Source organism: Triticum dicoccoides, chromosome 2A (genome assembly GCF_002162155.2).
Source record: "Triticum dicoccoides isolate Atlit2015 ecotype Zavitan chromosome 2A, WEW_v2.0, whole genome shotgun sequence".
Classification (NCBI taxonomy): Eukaryota; Viridiplantae; Streptophyta; class Magnoliopsida; order Poales; family Poaceae; genus Triticum; species Triticum dicoccoides.
The window spans coordinates 40,236,035-40,252,834 of NC_041382.1; the positions used below are offsets into that span (position 1 = coordinate 40,236,035).

General features: G+C 40.1%; 2 protein-coding genes across 2 annotated transcripts; both read right to left on the reverse strand.

Annotated features, from left to right (window-relative positions):
• Positions 1-421: 421 nt before the first annotated feature.
• Positions 422-3,861, reverse strand: LOC119353065 (thylakoid lumenal 15.0 kDa protein 2, chloroplastic-like). Its single transcript, XM_037619648.1, has 6 exons — positions 3,583-3,861; positions 2,776-2,879; positions 2,246-2,336; positions 1,433-1,501; positions 736-845; positions 422-650 (listed from the first exon to the last, which is right to left on the reverse strand). Exons 1-6 carry the CDS (start codon positions 3,848-3,850, stop codon positions 558-560), a joined length of 735 nt encoding a protein of 244 aa, XP_037475545.1. The 5' UTR covers positions 3,851-3,861; the 3' UTR covers positions 422-557.
• Positions 3,862-4,701: 840 nt separating this feature from the next.
• LOC119357525 (vacuolar protein sorting-associated protein 54, chloroplastic-like) lies at positions 4,702-16,798 on the reverse strand (the record flags this gene model as incomplete). Its single annotated transcript, XM_037624442.1, has 19 exons — positions 4,702-5,173; positions 5,448-5,695; positions 5,837-5,917; positions 6,617-6,684; positions 7,291-7,452; positions 7,572-7,651; positions 8,367-8,448; positions 9,010-9,163; positions 9,456-9,805; positions 10,318-10,401; positions 10,497-10,668; positions 10,835-11,085; positions 11,177-11,265; positions 11,357-11,513; positions 12,001-12,075; positions 13,312-13,429; positions 15,106-15,185; positions 15,367-15,429; positions 16,304-16,798. Coding segments are annotated over 18 exons (2,700 nt in total), but the record flags the coding sequence as incomplete, so codon positions are not given.
• Between the last annotated feature and the right edge of the window lie 2 nt (positions 16,799-16,800).

Below are 16,800 nucleotides of genomic sequence, written 5' to 3' on the forward strand. Positions count from 1 at the left end.
GCAAATCCGTAGTGAGTCGACCAATGTGTAACCTTGGGCTATTGCCAAGGGATATGTTATACGTGCCTTGCAATTTAGGTTAAGTTATTATTCAATAGAGCAATGATCGGCCCAAATAGAGATCCTCGGAATTGCTAGATGTTAAAGTGACCCTATATAATAATTTTGGAACACTAAATGTGCAAGAACACACGGCGCAATATTAGTTTTTAAAAATGGGCAGCAAAGTACGAAAAACCGGTGAGTAGCATAGAAGTTTAACCTAGTTGAATAACTTACTGAGTTAATAGAACAACTACTGGTGTATTTGGCTGTAGCCTATGTGATGCACGAAAGCCATGAGAGTGGTCCTAGCTGACTCTGCCTAGATTATCAGATGCTAGGTGGTGATGATTTTGTATCTTTGCAGCATTCTACCGAGGATAAACGAATGTCCTTTGACTTTAAAAAATTAAGGCGAAAATATGTTCAGTTAATGTAACTGACATTTTGATTATGTACATATAGTATTCGCTGGTCTTATCTTCGGCATGTCTAGCCGCGATGAACTTCCAACTCTAAAACACCTCGGAACAATTACTTGCCCCTGTGGGCTCTCTCAGGCAGCGCGATATTGCCATCACAGCACCTTCAATTGACGCATCCTCTCCCTGTTCCATGTGTCATAAACAAAGGCAAGATCAGGAAAAACTACAGGAAAACCACGCACCATTACGAAGGATATGCCGTATTAACCTTTTCTTTCCAATAGAACATGTTTCCATACTTCCCTGCAACACGACTCCAGAAGCTCTGAGGAATGTCTAGATCAATCAATGAACCAATGTTGAAATTTATAATGTTACCTACAAAAACAGAGCCACGCTTGAGCATTTCTGTCCTGCCAGTAAGCATGAGTGTGTGATAGTGACAACACTTGTGTTTCAAAACTTATCTAGCAGAAAAAAAAATACTGTAAAGTGAGTTTTATTGCAAAATTGAAGGCACTCTGATGTAACAAATCTGGAATTCTGGATCAGGATCATGTGCATGGCATCGTACACACCCTGGTGCATGCATTTGTGTGTGCAATAGTGCAGCCTACATCAAGAAGCGTGTGTTGTTGCAGGATAATATTATGCAGACACAAAATATATACACCAGGAATTAACATCATTGAGTATGCTCTTAGGCTTAAATGACACATCAGCTGCATGGATAAGTGAACCATATGGTTGTCATGATCATTCCTGCATCATACTTCTCCCCAGCAGTGTTCATTTTTCTTAATTCAGGAATTGCACTTTACAAATGATCCATATCTGAACTTTATTAGAGTAGTATACTAAAATTTGCAATCAATATGGGCTATCAGTTTCGTTATTCAGATAACAAAATAGCCATGGCAAAGGAAAAACCAAGTGTAGTGTGAATATTATCTTTAGTATCATACCGAAGGTGGGATCTGCAACAAAGACAATAGTTCGGTCATCAACTTGCCAAAAATCCTTGATAGCCAATCCTGTAAGACAGCATTAATCAATTTGTATGTGCTACGATACATGTGCACAGTCATGAGAACACGAATTAATGCCTCCTGTTAGCTATAACAGAGAAGAATAAAAGATTATATGAATAATAGATTAATGAATGATTATATGATAATAGCTTATACATGTCATGTTGGCCAATGATAATCGCAAGTACATGCTCTACATTGGTTTTGAGAGTAAATAACTGCCACATAAGGAGAGAATAATCCCACTCCATATTACACGAGGTTTATGTGCATTAATCAAAAAATATATACAGATTGTCGAGTAAAAAGAATCAGCATAGATTCACAAATTAATCTGCATTAGTCCAGCAAACTCAGGACTCAGCATTCCCGATCCAATTGAATACATACGCAGCTGCCCTCGTGGGCCAGACTTGTATTCCACATGGTCAAAAGGTGCTATCTTAGGATCAGCAATATATCTAATAAGTGTGCGATTTCTATAATGATTTTAACAATTAAATTTCTGACAGTATGTGACAAAACTGAAAACAATTGCGTACTGGAAATAATTTCAACAAGATAATATGTATCTTTTTTATGTGGCCAGTCAGGAAGTTTTTACTAGCTATAGCGATATTCATCGTCAGCAATATTTGACCAGACATACCATCCTTGCATGTATTTATGCACATGAACTGAAGAAAAATAATAAAATAAAACACAATGCGACTCATACAAATGTGAAAAAGAAAAAGCAAAAATCACCTGGTGTATCCGGATAATTTTGTGCGAGAACTCTCAACTTATACCCAGTGTCCTTCTCTAGGTCTTCAATCTCTTGGCGCAAACGATTTTCCTAAGAACAAATCAAAATAGTCAGCAGCTATCTAACATATGTACTCCAAGCAGACTAAGGCATAGCCTAGTGGTGGGAAGGGGCTGATGCCTTCCCACCCACTCAGGTTCAAGGCATGGTAATTGCAATTTGGGTTCGTTGCACCAATTATACTGTAGGGGGTTCCCTTACAGTCTTTCTGTCAAAAGAAAAAAACATATGTACTCCAATTATCAACACCAAAAGTAAAAGGTGGAGAGACTAAGACCACCCTCTGAAGATAAGAACTATTTGTAGTTGCACCCTTATGGAAGTCAATACGACATGTTAAAGAAAATTAGGCACAAGGGAATTTGCAAATTTGCTTTTAGCGTCACTCTGTTTCTCGCGGACACCAAATTTGCCAGTAGTTGTGAATCATCGGACAGCTCATAGTACAAGATCTAAGGTCTGAATTTACCTGGCCTGAAGAGAGAAAACCGGCGACGTCAATGACGGTGGTGAACTCCTTGGGGAGCAACTCAGGTTTGTTGACCCCAGCCTTGGCATTGGCCAAACCAACAACTGCAAGCACGTAGCATCAAGGGGAAATTTCCACTAAGAAAGCACACATATGATCCTTTTTCATTCAAGTGTGCCAACGAAAATATGGTAATGGGGAAAACAAACTTGCAAAATGCCACTCCAAAACAACAACACATCTTCTATTTATGCCACAGCCCACAATTTTCACCACTTCACCAAGAGATTAGATTTGTTTTTTCTCCGTTGCACAACCACGATCGAGGATGCAAAAGATTTTCAGTTCCGCGTGGATGCAGCTCATCTGCCGCCTCTGCCTCTGCCGCTGGCGCTACTGCTACAACACAGGGGGGACAATTGCTGAAATAGAAAATGGATAATTTCTGTACAGCAGGCACCGGCGGTGAGAATCGCTCTTTCTGGTAACATGGACTATGGATAAAGAGCGTCCAAACACGCTGCACACTCTGAATGAACTGAACTGAGCTTCGCCTTTCGGGTTCAGACTCGAGCTTCGGTCTCGTGTTGATGGTGCATTGATTCGCATAGCGTTACCATGCAGCACACCAACAAAATTCAGATGAAAGATTTGTTGATTCACCAACGAGTCGCGCATCATTTCGTTATTAGATAAGGGCATCAGAAAACCTAAACGTGGAACTGTTCTAGACCTCCAGTTAACAGCGAGCAGCTCCTGGCAACTGCTTCGATGGAAGGAAGATGAAGAATGAGACTGATGGCTTACAGCAGGAGAAGGATAAGGTGAGCGCGAGCGCGCCGGAGACGGCGGCCTTCCATGGCACGGCGCCGGCTAGCTTGCCGGCCCAAGAAGCAGCGGCCTCCCTGCCGGTGGCTGCGGCGGTGGGCGGCGGAGTCAGACGAGCGGAGCAGCGCGCGACGGCGAGAGGATGCCGCCTTGGCCGCGGGTGAATGGATAACGGCGTCGGCGACGATGTGGACGCGGCTGCTCCGTAGGGTGCCCGTGGGAGGGTGGATAGGACGAGGAGAACCATTTTTTCTGTTGTTTTTGTTCTGATTCTGAAAAATAGGCGCTGGTGATTTTATTTGCTGAGCCGAAGGAAAATGGCCCAAATGGATTGGAGCGTGTTTGGACTTTGATTTCCTTGTTGTTACTGTTTGAAATTGGATTTGTATTCATGTTCAAATTTGTTGTGATAAAATCATCAAAAATAAAAGACAGTTAGATTTGGTACACTTTGGATGGTGTAAATTATTCACACACCCAAAGTGAGGAATTACCCGATTCCTTTGAGTCAGGTCCCAACTTAATACACGTCCCAACAAAATGCACTGGTTTTTTTTCTGTTGAGTAGGAAAATGATCCAAATGGAGTAGACCCATTGGATAATGTTTGGACTTTGTTTTCTCATTATTATTTGCTTGAACAGGACTTCTATTCAACTTTGTTGTGATAAATCACCCACAAAATAATCTTTGTTGTGATAATCATTAAAAAGAAGACATTTAGATTCTGTACAATTTGGATCGCATAAATTATTCACTCCAAAAGTGAAGAATTGTCCGATTCCTTTTGAAACACGGCAAACACATCCCACCTTAATACAAACCTCGGTAATCTTCTGATAAAATATTTTAATATTAAAACAAAGCCAATTAGCACAGACCATGGTTTTTGCTCACGAATTCTGTTGCTTTCATAAATTTCAAACCCGTTAATTTATTCTGCCAAATATTTTTACCACAAATTTCAAATTTCCACCCAGATAAAAAGATCGCCATGTTTAATAATCTTTCAGGCTTTCAGAAAAAAAAATTAACTCAAGAGTTCTACAACATGTACAACCAATAATAAATAAAAAATGGGCACGACTAAGCCCCCAAATTCCTGTAAAATAACCATGTATAGTATGAATATCTGCATGTACTAAACATTTCACAATTACTTATTATTGCACTGACAAGAATAGTTATACAAACCTTACACGAACAAGATACACTCGGCTGCATCAACGACACAATATCCAATTAATAACACACTGCACCAAACAGCAGGGCAATATGCAAAGAATGGGCCGTGCTGCCGAAAATGTCGTTGTTAGGTTCCCTCTATGGCTCTTCTATACCCAACATATAACCAATATCAGCTTTTCCCACAAAAAGGGTTGAAATACTATCATAACAAGCAAAAGATGAAACGCAGCCTAACATGGCGGAAGTACGGTGCAAAAAATTCGGCTCAGGTCAGATGTGGAAAACCATTGGCATGTGATCCCACAAAGCGCTATTGGATGTATTGACATGGTAATTCATTGCCATCAAGAGCGCTCTGTTTCCGATACCCTCCGCAGCAATACCTGCATCGTTGCAGCATTGCAAATTAGTTGTCAGGACATTTAGTTGTCAAATACACGTGTTAGATACATCCATATGTAGACAAATCTAAGACAAGAATTTTGGGACGGAGGTAATATAAGATAAAGGATCAGACTTGCGTACAACTCAAATATCTCTTAGGGAAGACCAATCTACATAAGTTGCTCCGGAAGGCCGTGAGAGACAAACCAGGATTGACTTTTCATTGGACGTGAGAAAGCAAACAAGTCACAAAGGTATGAATCCAAATTATACCTGCATAGGATTTTATGCCAACAGTGGTGTCTTTCATAACTTCACATTTACCATATGTACCACCACTGAACATTTGCAGACAGGAGTCAGTTCCTAATGTACATGTCAATCACTCGTCAACTTTTGTCCCGAACTTCTCAGCCAAGAACTCGTCAAGAAGACCATAATTTCGAACAGGTTCTGAGCTGAAGTTCTGAGCAGGCAACTTTCGAATACATACAAGAATATGTTGAACATCTCGACATAATCTGGGTTCAATCAATCATTAAAACAGCAGTGTTAAAAAAGTATATGTATAGAATACATACAACACATACGGAAAATTAATCGATTCTTCTTTTTTTTTTGCATGTGGGGAAAAATGGCAGTACGATTTATTGGTACTGTACCTATTCTTTGCCTGAGGACTACTGACTTCCAACTTTGAAAATGCTTCTGTAATATGGGAATGGAATATCTGGACTACTTGCCTGCATTGCATAGAAGGGTCAAACGAAATTAAAAGTCAATAAGATCTTGCAAGGAAACAAATAATAACGAACTGTCATGCTATGGATAATATTTCCAGCAAAATCAATATTGAACATAAAAAACAAAATTACAAATAATGGTGCTACTTGCATTACATGAAGCCCATTAGAGTATTGTTCACGTGGTTACTTCAGCTTGAGCAGCATCACTACCACCAGATGCTGTTTTTAACTCGGTTTGCCAAAGTTGCATTACCCAGGGGGTAAATCATTAAAATTATTTAGTTAGAGACAAATAGTTTGACTTATGTTTAGATGGCTTTAATTGGTTTATCTCTAGGCCTAATATGTTAGGAACTCCTTACAAATAAGGAGGCGCTATCATCATGCTCAGTTAAGCAACTTCCCCTATGATCTCTAGCCTTCAGCTATGCTGAATGGCCATCGTATGGTTGCTACCCCAATGAACCGAGCTTCATCTTAGAGAACAGTAACACCTTACAGATTGTTTTCAAAACTTCAGTGCTCCAATTGTTTTAAAGTGATGTAGGTTTGGTGTTCCACTGAGGGTTTTCTACATATCATGAATAAGTTAACCAGCTACATACACTGAATAAGAGCCGAAGCTGATAACCTCACCATTCTAGAAAAAAAAGATATGGTCCAAAGATTCTAAAGATACACAGGATACTTCTTTACCTGAATATCGCTTGCAGATCTACCTCAAGCAGTATTTGAGAAAGGATGCGATGCAAGTAAGTGACTTCCTGCAAAATGTTTATGTACAAAAACTTCAGCAACAATTAACTAAACTGAAAGGAAAGCCTGAGTCAGAATTCAAATAACATAAATAAGTGAAAACACCTGAACAAGATTCCAGGAGAATAAAGGACAGTAAATGGGGGTCAATAAATGAGTTAAGATGTTGTTTCCAAGTAGCAATAGATGAATTTGCATTTCCATTGAACAATAACAATGAGTGTAGGTACAAATCATAATAAAATGATACACCCTCTGTTCCTAAATGTAAGACGTTTTTGCAGTTCAAATGTCTTAACATTTAGGAACAGAGATAGTAACAGAGTGATTCCCATTGATACTCCCTCCATTTCTTTTTACTTCGCATACATGATTTCTCTTAAGTTAAACTTCATAAAGTTTGAGCATGTTTATAGGAAAATATATCAACATTCACAATACCAAATCAATATTGTTAGATACATCATGGAATTCATGTTCGTATTATATAACTCTAATATTGTAGATGTTGATATTTTTAAATATAAATTTGGTCAAACAAAGTTTGACTTCAGACAAATCTTATATGCGGAGTAAAAAGAAACGGAAGGAGTAATGTGCTAAACCATAACTACCTTTGTAACAGCTTTGGCGAATAGACTTGGCTGCGAATCATTATCATCTGGTCCATTCCAACTTTCCACGATTTGCGGTAATTTTCTAAGATTTGCTAGCAATCTCTCTCTCATTATCTGGACTAGCTTGGTGTGAATTTCATCTCGATGAACCTTATAGTCCTGTCATTTCCGAGAAACTTGTAAGAAATGAAATTCATGCAAGCACATAAAACAGGTTGGTGCCAGTCAAGAGTTACCCTAACCCATGAAATGTCAAATAAATAAAATAGAAATCATACCTGAGTAACTCTATCCAGTTCAGACATCAACAGATGTTTGCGTACTTCCGGTATTTTCAGGAAAAGTACTCGACGAATATCTGCAATTTCAAAAAAAAAGGTTTGGCCAAGCAGTGATCAAAATCACAGATACTTCAAGGATTCCCAAATAGTTCATCCTGAAAAAATTGATTCAACATGGCCATTTGCATTTTCTTTTCCCTAAGTAAATATTGGGTGCAGCAAGAACAGGATGGCTCTTGGGATATATGTTGCATATTTGGTGAATTTATTAATTAAATGCAATGTTACTTCTGGTTGGCTGTAAGGCAGTTTACTTGTAGTGAAATAAATCTATTGCCTATCTGGCTATCACCATAACATGAAAGTTACTAGAGTACATGAATCAGGCTCTAGATAAACAAAGGGGAACAGCACACCTGGTACTGGTCCCTAAGCTGGAAACTAGCTATTGCTTCTACTTAGTTTGTGTTGTTCCCTACCCTTCTACATCATATAGCTACTCAAATACCAACAGTTCTAGGGAGAGACAAAAGCGCTTCAGTTTATATTTCTGTAGATATCTTTTAAGGATCCTGGTTTCCAGTTTTCCAAACCTTCATCCCACCAACAAATCAAGACACAAAAATAATCAACTAAAAACATATAATAAGATAAGATAATGCAACCCACAATCACTTGAAGTGACAGGATAGTCAGCCTTCAGAACTTTATGTTTTGGCAAAATTAACAGAAAGTATGGATACAATAAATAACAGTGCAGCAAAAAGACAGAAGGTAGGGAAAAATGCTTACCTGGAATCAAAGAATGTATGAAACTGATAATTTGACTTGCTAAAGCTAAATGCTTAGAAGTAATTGATTTCAGACCAGATACCTGAAAAGGAACCAAAGGAAAATAAACCAAGCAGTCCAGACTTCTTGATATATAAAAAAAGAAGTGTGGCAGCACATGCCTACATTAAATAGCTATTTAGCTTGATTAAGATTTGAGGAAACTACTGGTGCATTGAAGTACTATTGTTCAAAAAAAACAGAGAAGATTTTCGTCTTTTCTTAAAAATTGTTGTGTTTCCATATAGCTAAAACACTATTGTGCAAATAGTGTCCTATACGATGATGAACAATGATAAATTGATAGCAAGTTCATTTAGCAGACATCTACTTTTTTAATAGAAAGAGTGTACAGGAGACCCATACAGATACAGCATACATGTGAGCACCAGAATTATAACCCTGGTGGGTGGAGTCATGCCCCCACAGCTCCACCACCACACCAAGAGGTGGTTCTCAGCAGAGACATATATTTATTCAAAGATTTATTAAAACAATCCGCATTAAATGGTAAATTATGAGAAAATGCTAATAGCAAATTACGAGCTGTGTTTACATATTTAAACAATGAGGAATTATTGTTACCAATGGTAAACAATGATACCTGCATGGCACCTGCGCCAAGAACCAGTTGGCAAGTCCTGGTATTGAAATGCTTTAATATCTCAACAACACGTTGGACCACCTCAAAAGATAACGATGGCAAACATTTACTGATGTCAACATATTCTGATAGCATTTTCAACAATATCAAACCGCTGCCAAACAAAAATTGAAGCGTTATTGAGAAAAGGCAAGGATACATCTCACAGAAACACAGATGATTAAATGAGTACATAAGATGACGAAAGAAACAGAAAAAAGACAGCATATATCACTATAGAAGAATAGCAGATGAATACAGGAACTGCTACTGGATGAATTCTTTGCCACACTTCTGGGTTAGTAAAGTGTGGCAACTGATCTAATTTGTCCTCAACATGGCAAGTTTTAGAAAGAAGAAACAGTAACTTGTTTTGAAGAATTAAATGAAAATTTTAGATGACTAACCAGTTCACCATATGATAGCCAACACCTCCAAGCACAATGGTTTGCGAGACTGGCCTAACATGGCCAGCAACACTATTTTCAGTCTGAGAAGTGGATTCAACCTTGTTTTCATTGCTTGTCGTAGATGTTCCATTGCTATTTTCAACATTATTTTCAGTTGAATGTGCTGATTCTTGACTTGTTGAAACCCCATCCTCACTGAGCTTTGAGTTGTTATCATTGCTAGGCATCTCCATGCCATTAACAGGAAAGTCAGTTGATGACAGTGACAGAACAATCGCTTGGAACTCTTCAGGAACATCAACAGCGATCCACGTCTCTTGGTCAAGAACTGCCTTAATTTTTGCCATCTTCAAAGGAATATTAAACGTTCAGAGCACAAAAAACTATAAATCATGCATCAACTATAAAATAAGATTGGTATCAATCCAAAATCTATATCAATTTTTTTAATAAACCGTAGTGTTATAATTTTTTAAGATAATTCAAATAATTTTGACGAGCAGCTTAGGCCTTTGTGTCCTCAGTTCCACTATCATTTCAACCTGAAGTTATTTGATGATGGTGAATGCCAATACTATTGGTAATATTGTTTGCAAAACAGAACTAGAAAGGAACCGCATTGTATACAAGCTATTGTACATCCATAGGCTATAACTGAGCGAGAAGGCTGAAGGCTTTATACTTCAGAAATAGCACCATTACCAATTCATGTTTCAGGCACAATGGTGTTGTAATTATCCTATAAGATGTTGCTCGTACTAACAAAATTTAAAACAAGCTTCTGACTTTGTTCCATTATCTGATTGTAAAACTGTAAATCTAGCTTTCGTAAACTTCAGCAAAGTAATACATAACTCACCCGAACACTATGCTGATACTCAACAAATTGCTTTGACTGTTGCTGTAGAATTCCGCGAATGTTGTAACCTAACCTGCCTCCAACCTATGAGGACAAGAGGTGAAAATAATATCATAACTTGCTTTTACGCAATTAACATGGATATATGTGCATATAATTTAAACAGAGAAAATAATAACCTTTTCTGTAGCAGCTATAAATTCTTCTGTTATATTATAGATGATCAGGAACTCCTGAAGCCTTAACTTGGGATGTAGAGCAGCACGAACACCTAGCAGCTTAGCCCATCGTCCATGTGCAGCATCACATGCAGCAAACACTGCTTCTGTGCTTTCTCTCAACACGTCAGCTCTGCAGAAAATGCAAGTGCTCAAGCAAATCTGTGTTTGCGTCATCACATATAAAGGTTTGCAAGCAATGAAATACTATATTTGCCAAAACTGACCACAGTATCACCATGATACCAGCAATTAAATTGGTTTTTACAGAACAAAGAGCAAATTATAACTTAACTTACCGAATATTTTTTATTGAATTTATACTGGACATATCATTTGTCTTTCCTTGAAACAACGGAAGCTTAGTAGGAGTGCGTGTAACAGTATTAGAGACCCGTGAAGTAACATCATAGTCTTTCTCTTGGGAAAGATCAACTGAGCCACCGTGTTGTACGACAGGATTTGTGTCATCAGGACTTATGTTCCCATCAAGGTTCCGCATGATCCACTGAACTATTTTTTTAACTTCAGCTGCTTGCTGGAGATGTACCTGGAAAGGAGGTACACATAAAGATTTAATTTGGTAGACCATCTTCATTTAAAGGAAAACAAAATGATACTGTATTGAGAAACTAATTTACCTGAACTATACTAAAAATAGCCGATAAAAGCTGAACAAAACCTTCAGATGATAGACTACGCAGTTTATTTGCTAAAGACTGGCCTCCAGCTGCACAATTGCAGTTCAAAACAAGTAGGAAGTTAGCGTGCATAGTAGCAAGCTATGAAGACAGATATTGAATTAAGAAAAAAAGTAAGACCATCAGAATCGGCAGCTCTGTCTCCAGTTACTGAATCAGAATCTATTGGTTTGGAAATCAATACTGGAAGCATCTCTGCAACTGTGGATTTGATTGAAGCTTTCATAACAGTAATAAGGGTATCCCGGTACATTCTGAGCACTGCAGGAACTTTGTCCTGCGAGATATAAATGTGAACCTTATTATTCTGTATCCCAGACTAATGACTCGCTGAATATACCAAATATCCAGAAATAAATAAGCATGATCCTTCCACCACTTAGCTTTTTAAGCTCATAGGTGATTGACCTTTCAAAAAAAATACTGAACTTGGTTTTCTGTATGCATGGAATTTTAGAGGGCATTTTATTTACAAGTGCCCTGTTAGTGAGGGTAGTCTCTTATAAGGCCCCATAAACCCAGCTTATATGAGTGAGAAACTTATTGAATAATCACAAATATTATTGTGCTCATTGTGTGGCTAAATAGCGCATACAAATGTGAATAAGTGCTTCTCTGGAACTAAATCTATATGTCGTCTTACACAGTTACACTAAAGCCCTGTAATATTGAATAGAAAAGCAGCCACAGGACACCCTATTTTTCTGCACATCCACCCTCCATTTGAATATATCAACTTAATGGAAATATCTGACAGAACTAACCGTTCTCAGCAGGCAAATAATGAGGGGGAGAAGACGATCTCTGAGGATGAAGCCATCCTCCTCATCAACGTTTACCTGCATTGAGATGATGAATGTCGGTCAATAGAAGGAACAGAGCTGAAAACATTTTACTAGAACAACAACAGTGTAGCTTAAAAATGAAACCATAATCTAAACCAAAGGAGTCACATCAAACAATTGTTGAAAAAAACAAATTAGTATTTCACCTTTCGGCAAATTGGAGAAGAGCAAGAACTGATTGGACCACGGTCGTGGTATATATGGTAACAGTGTGGTAACATAGTTTATGATCTGAAAACTGTAATTATTTCAGGATCACGTTTTGTGACGTGAGGATCCTTTTTTTTTTTGAACCGGGAAACCCCTTTCATTGCAAATGAACGGAAATACAACAGTTCCAGAAACATTGTCAGGGAGAGCGGAAAGAGGTACAGCGAGTTCAAGCACTGCCAGGAAACACACTGCATCCGTCCGCTGTCGAAACGGATGCCATGGGGCGAAAAACTGGCAGCACCAGCTAGCAACAACTAGTCCTATTACAAACCAAACAGCAGTAGTCCAAAAGGATCATCACGCATAGTCTAAAAGCCAGCTCTAATGCAGCAAGAAAACCAAAAGTAGAATGAGGCAGACTCCAGCGGCAATCATCTACTGCCCTTCGATCGGTCGCCTGGCCAAATCGTTTTGTGATGTGAGGATCCTATGTTGACACTCGACATACATCAAACAGAAATTTTGGTAAAATTATTTTAGTCATCAAGAAACTATATTGCTGTTTTGAACTTGGCCTCTTAGGAGGATTGTAACCAAACTCTTTCTTTTCCGTCCTCTGCGTTTTCTTGAAAAAAAGAAACTACATTGCTTGGGTACGCTATATGGATCATGGATGCGACTCCACAATACAAAAGTTTCCCAAAACAACGATACAATGACAGAAATAATAATGTAATAATGTGATGAGGCTACCAAGAAATCAAAAATAGCAATGTCCTTGCCTTCTTGGCATTGATTCATTTACAGAGCCAATGGTTGCAAGTGGAAACAGGCGCTGCAGGTACCACTAACTCAGCGTGAATGATAGGTATTCACTCCCTACCAGTTCTTAGCCTCTCTAGATCTCTCAGTCACACTTCATTAGTCATGCTCATTCAGTTTCAGTTAACTAATTAATATTATTTAAAGTTGGCATGGAAGGTACACAAAAAACTCAGCATGAACACATTGCGTTAAAATCAGGTAAAGACAGGCCAATTATGAGATGGAGAATTGCAAAACAGAAAGCGCACATACTTCATGCTCGGTCCCATTGAGGGGAGTAGAAGTCTTCCTTTTCACAGTTGATAAAACCATCGCATCAACAGTTTTTCCATCAGGAACAGCAGCCCGTACAAACTCTGCTGAAAGAATGCTACAAGAATGAATAATAAGTTAAACAGCAAGTTGCTGATGGGACAGAAAAGGCTGCAAACAACATTACTATTCTAGGGGGCAAATATAAAGAAAATAAAATTACACGATTTTAAGGTAGCTTCCGATTAATGACAAAATTGACCTTTATATTCTAGATGGCGGTAACGTACAATTAGCAATGAAACAATATAGAAGCTAAATTTAAAGGATATAGGTGGATCTAGGGTACATTTTTCACTAAAATGCCACTTAATGGATGTACTGATTTAGGCCTTAATATCGCCCAAAACAACTGAAACATTATGCTGACTAAAGCCTAGTTGACATTTGAGTATAATTGGAACAGAATCATTGCATTTGACATTGGCTTGCACAAAAATTAAGAATCAACAAATGTATTTCACTTAGGGCGTGTTCTGAAGTCCTCCGCGTTGTTCAACTCCACAGCTTCTCAGCTGCGCTCTGGGCTCCAACTCTAACGAGAAGACAGCACCGTTCTGTACGTGCACCAGCTCCTCTCCACGCTAGGCGGGCTGGCAGCCTGCTTGGATTGTCTAAAGCCCATCTAACTGAAAAGGAAAAGAGGCCTTAGGCCTTCTCGGCGAGAGGAGAAGAGAGACTGGGCTTGGCCCAGTTTGGAGGAACGATGTGAGCGTCACGATGTCTTCACGTTGCCAAATCCAACGATCGAGAGGACTGCACGCGACAAAAGAATCGGGGGCACGAACCGGTACGGGAAATCACTTGGCGGTGGCATCACAAGTAATTAGGCGAACTACACGTTTCTGAGGATTCCACGAAGCTGCGAAAACCCAGCTCCTTTGACTCGTTCAAATTGCACTACGGCTCGGTACAGCTTCTCGAAGCTGACCTCAGGAAGCTTAGACCGTTCAGCCTAATTTCTCGCACAGAGTTCGTGGAGCGCGGAGCGTGGAGGACTTCCGAGCACGCCCTTAAAGTATCTTATTGGGATCCATATGTATGAGTATATTGAGAAGCCAACAAAATGCTTTGGCTCATGTAGTAAACATGTGACAAAGAAAAACGATGGCCCAGAACTATTCAATTGCCAATCATATGGATGGCTACGAAGGCAGTATTAGGCACAAGGCACACTTGAGGTGCTACATCGGTAAATCAACGGGAAGTCAGGTGTCAATGATGAAAACTGGGGCATTACATTGGCTTTATTTTGACTTTAGGGCCTTCACATTAGGATCCAATGCCCTCTCTTAATCTTGTTAACACGCAGTTTGACCAGGCATGCACCTTGCATCACAAAGGCGTAGCCTCAGGTACTTTTGCCTTGCTGCACCTAGACAGACCACCTAGGGGTGACTTTGGCGTATTTGTAGCATTGATGTGTATTCTGATAGATCATACTGCTACGACAAGATACCAACAAATGACTGCAGTATCACTTTTGTTTCAGATACTCAGATGAAATTGCAATTGAAGTTAAAACACTACATGGTTCCTGATCTCATAAATCAGCCTACCTACACTGATAGAGATTATGTCTCAAGCTTTCCGTCAGAATTCATAATGCATTTCTAAGCAATGTAAAGGTATTTATTTTCCACATCAGAGCTGTCATTCCTGTGATAAGTATTGCCCCTATAAATAAGAGCACATCATATTGATAGGACATATGTTTAGCTTGTATGAAAATACCTGTTCACTGAATCTAATGATGTTCCCAACTGATCACGAATATGTCGAAAGCAATAAAGCCCAGCAAGTTCATCAGTGTCCTGGGTGAAAGAATTTATGTACCATAAACATAAGTTACATACTGCACATGTCGGCTGATTGCAGTCATTTATTGGAAATTTGCTAGGTGGCGTGTGATGGCAAAGAGTAACGGCATTACGTAGGAAAGTTACAATAACACTGGCATCAGATCATGTAGAAGGTAATGTTTAGGTAACTTACTATGAGATTTTGCAAGTCATCAATGACATCAAGCGCACCAGCACAATCTGCCGCTAGCACAAGCTGCACATGTAGAACAAGCTTATAAACCCAGCGCACAGCGGAGATTTGAAGGCAGGAGGGACCTTTAAGCAATATGTTACTACGATTCAAAGTACAGAAGCAAAACAAAAATCCAGTTGTTGCTTAAGTATGAACAGTTCAGGTCAGGCTGTCAAATCAGACACAATAGATCATTGGACAACATAAATAGCACAGCATTGATCTGGCAGAGAATAATGATAATTATGGACTAGCAACAAAATATGAAAAATGTGGTTGTGTTTGCAGTTGGACAAGGAATGTCATACGCAGCCACTATTTAGAAATTAGAACAGTAGTATGTGCTTATGGGGCATTTACACGAACTCATATCCTCTCAAAGAAAGACCGGTCATAATTTCTCTGCAATCAAATAAAGACCATTGCCCCCAATAAGGCAAGAAGATGGATCCAAAGACATCGTTAGGTTGCATTTCCCAATCATCCATTTTCTGGTGTAACGACTCGAGAATGGACAGCATGTCTCCATGTCGACCTACAGTTGGCACTTAACACTTGTGACTTCCAAGGTACCACCGTACCAGTAGCATATGGAAAATATGCAAGGTCATTCCATGAAAAACAGTCATGCATATAGCGTAGCAATTCATGGTGTTCCATGCGCAGCGATGGTTGTCAGCTAATCAATCAGTTCACTAACCCCCAGAGCAATGTTCGTTTTGTGGCTTTGCATACTTCGCACCTAACCTGACTATCAACCGACTCACGAAACAATGAGAGAAATGGTAATACACCACATCAATAAACAATGTGCAGTACATGTCCGGACCATTTCTGGGAGCAACATTGCTGATCCACAAGCAAACAAAACGCAATGCTCGGTAAGACCACTCACCAGCTTGAGGGCTGCGAGCGCCTGACTGACATAGAGGATGATGGTGAGCTTCTCCTGCAAGGCGACGAGGTTCCCTCGGGTGGCATTGAGCTCCTGCACCTGCTGGGCGTCCCCGACGAGGTCGCCCGTGAGCACCCGGACCACCTCCCTGAGCTCCCGGATCCTCCCGACGGCGGCGACGATCTCCCCATCGAGGCCGCGGAGCCGTCCCTGGGCCTCGTAGAAGGACTCGGAGCGGCGCGCGATCTCCTGGACGAGGTGCGCCTCGACGACGTCCAGGTGCTGGCCGAGGCGCTCCTGCAGGGCGGGCTCGGCGAGCGGGCAGGCGGCCTCGAAGGTGGCCCCCTCCTCGAGCGCGAAGTCCTCCTTGAAGAAGAGCGCGGGGACCTCGCGGAGGCAGGCGGCGAGACCGGAGGACGGGGAGGCGGCGGCCGGGGCGCCGTCGTCGGAGGCGGCGAGGGCGAGCTCGGCGGTGGCGTGGAGGCGGACGTCGGCGA

Excerpts from the sequence above, each read along its gene's own strand:
- LOC119353065 (XM_037619648.1), bottom strand. The coding sequence starts at position 3,850 with ATGGTTCTCCTCGTCCTATCCACCCTCCCACGGGCACCCTACGGAGCA. Across the intron at positions 2,880-3,582 it reads CACCTTATCCTTCTCCTGCT|TTGTTGGTTTGGCCAATGCC; the intron begins GTAAGCCATCAG and ends ACGTGCTTGCAG. Across the intron at positions 2,337-2,775 it reads GTTTTCTCTCTTCAGGCCAG|GAAAATCGTTTGCGCCAAGA; the intron begins GTAAATTCAGAC and ends ATTTGTTCTTAG.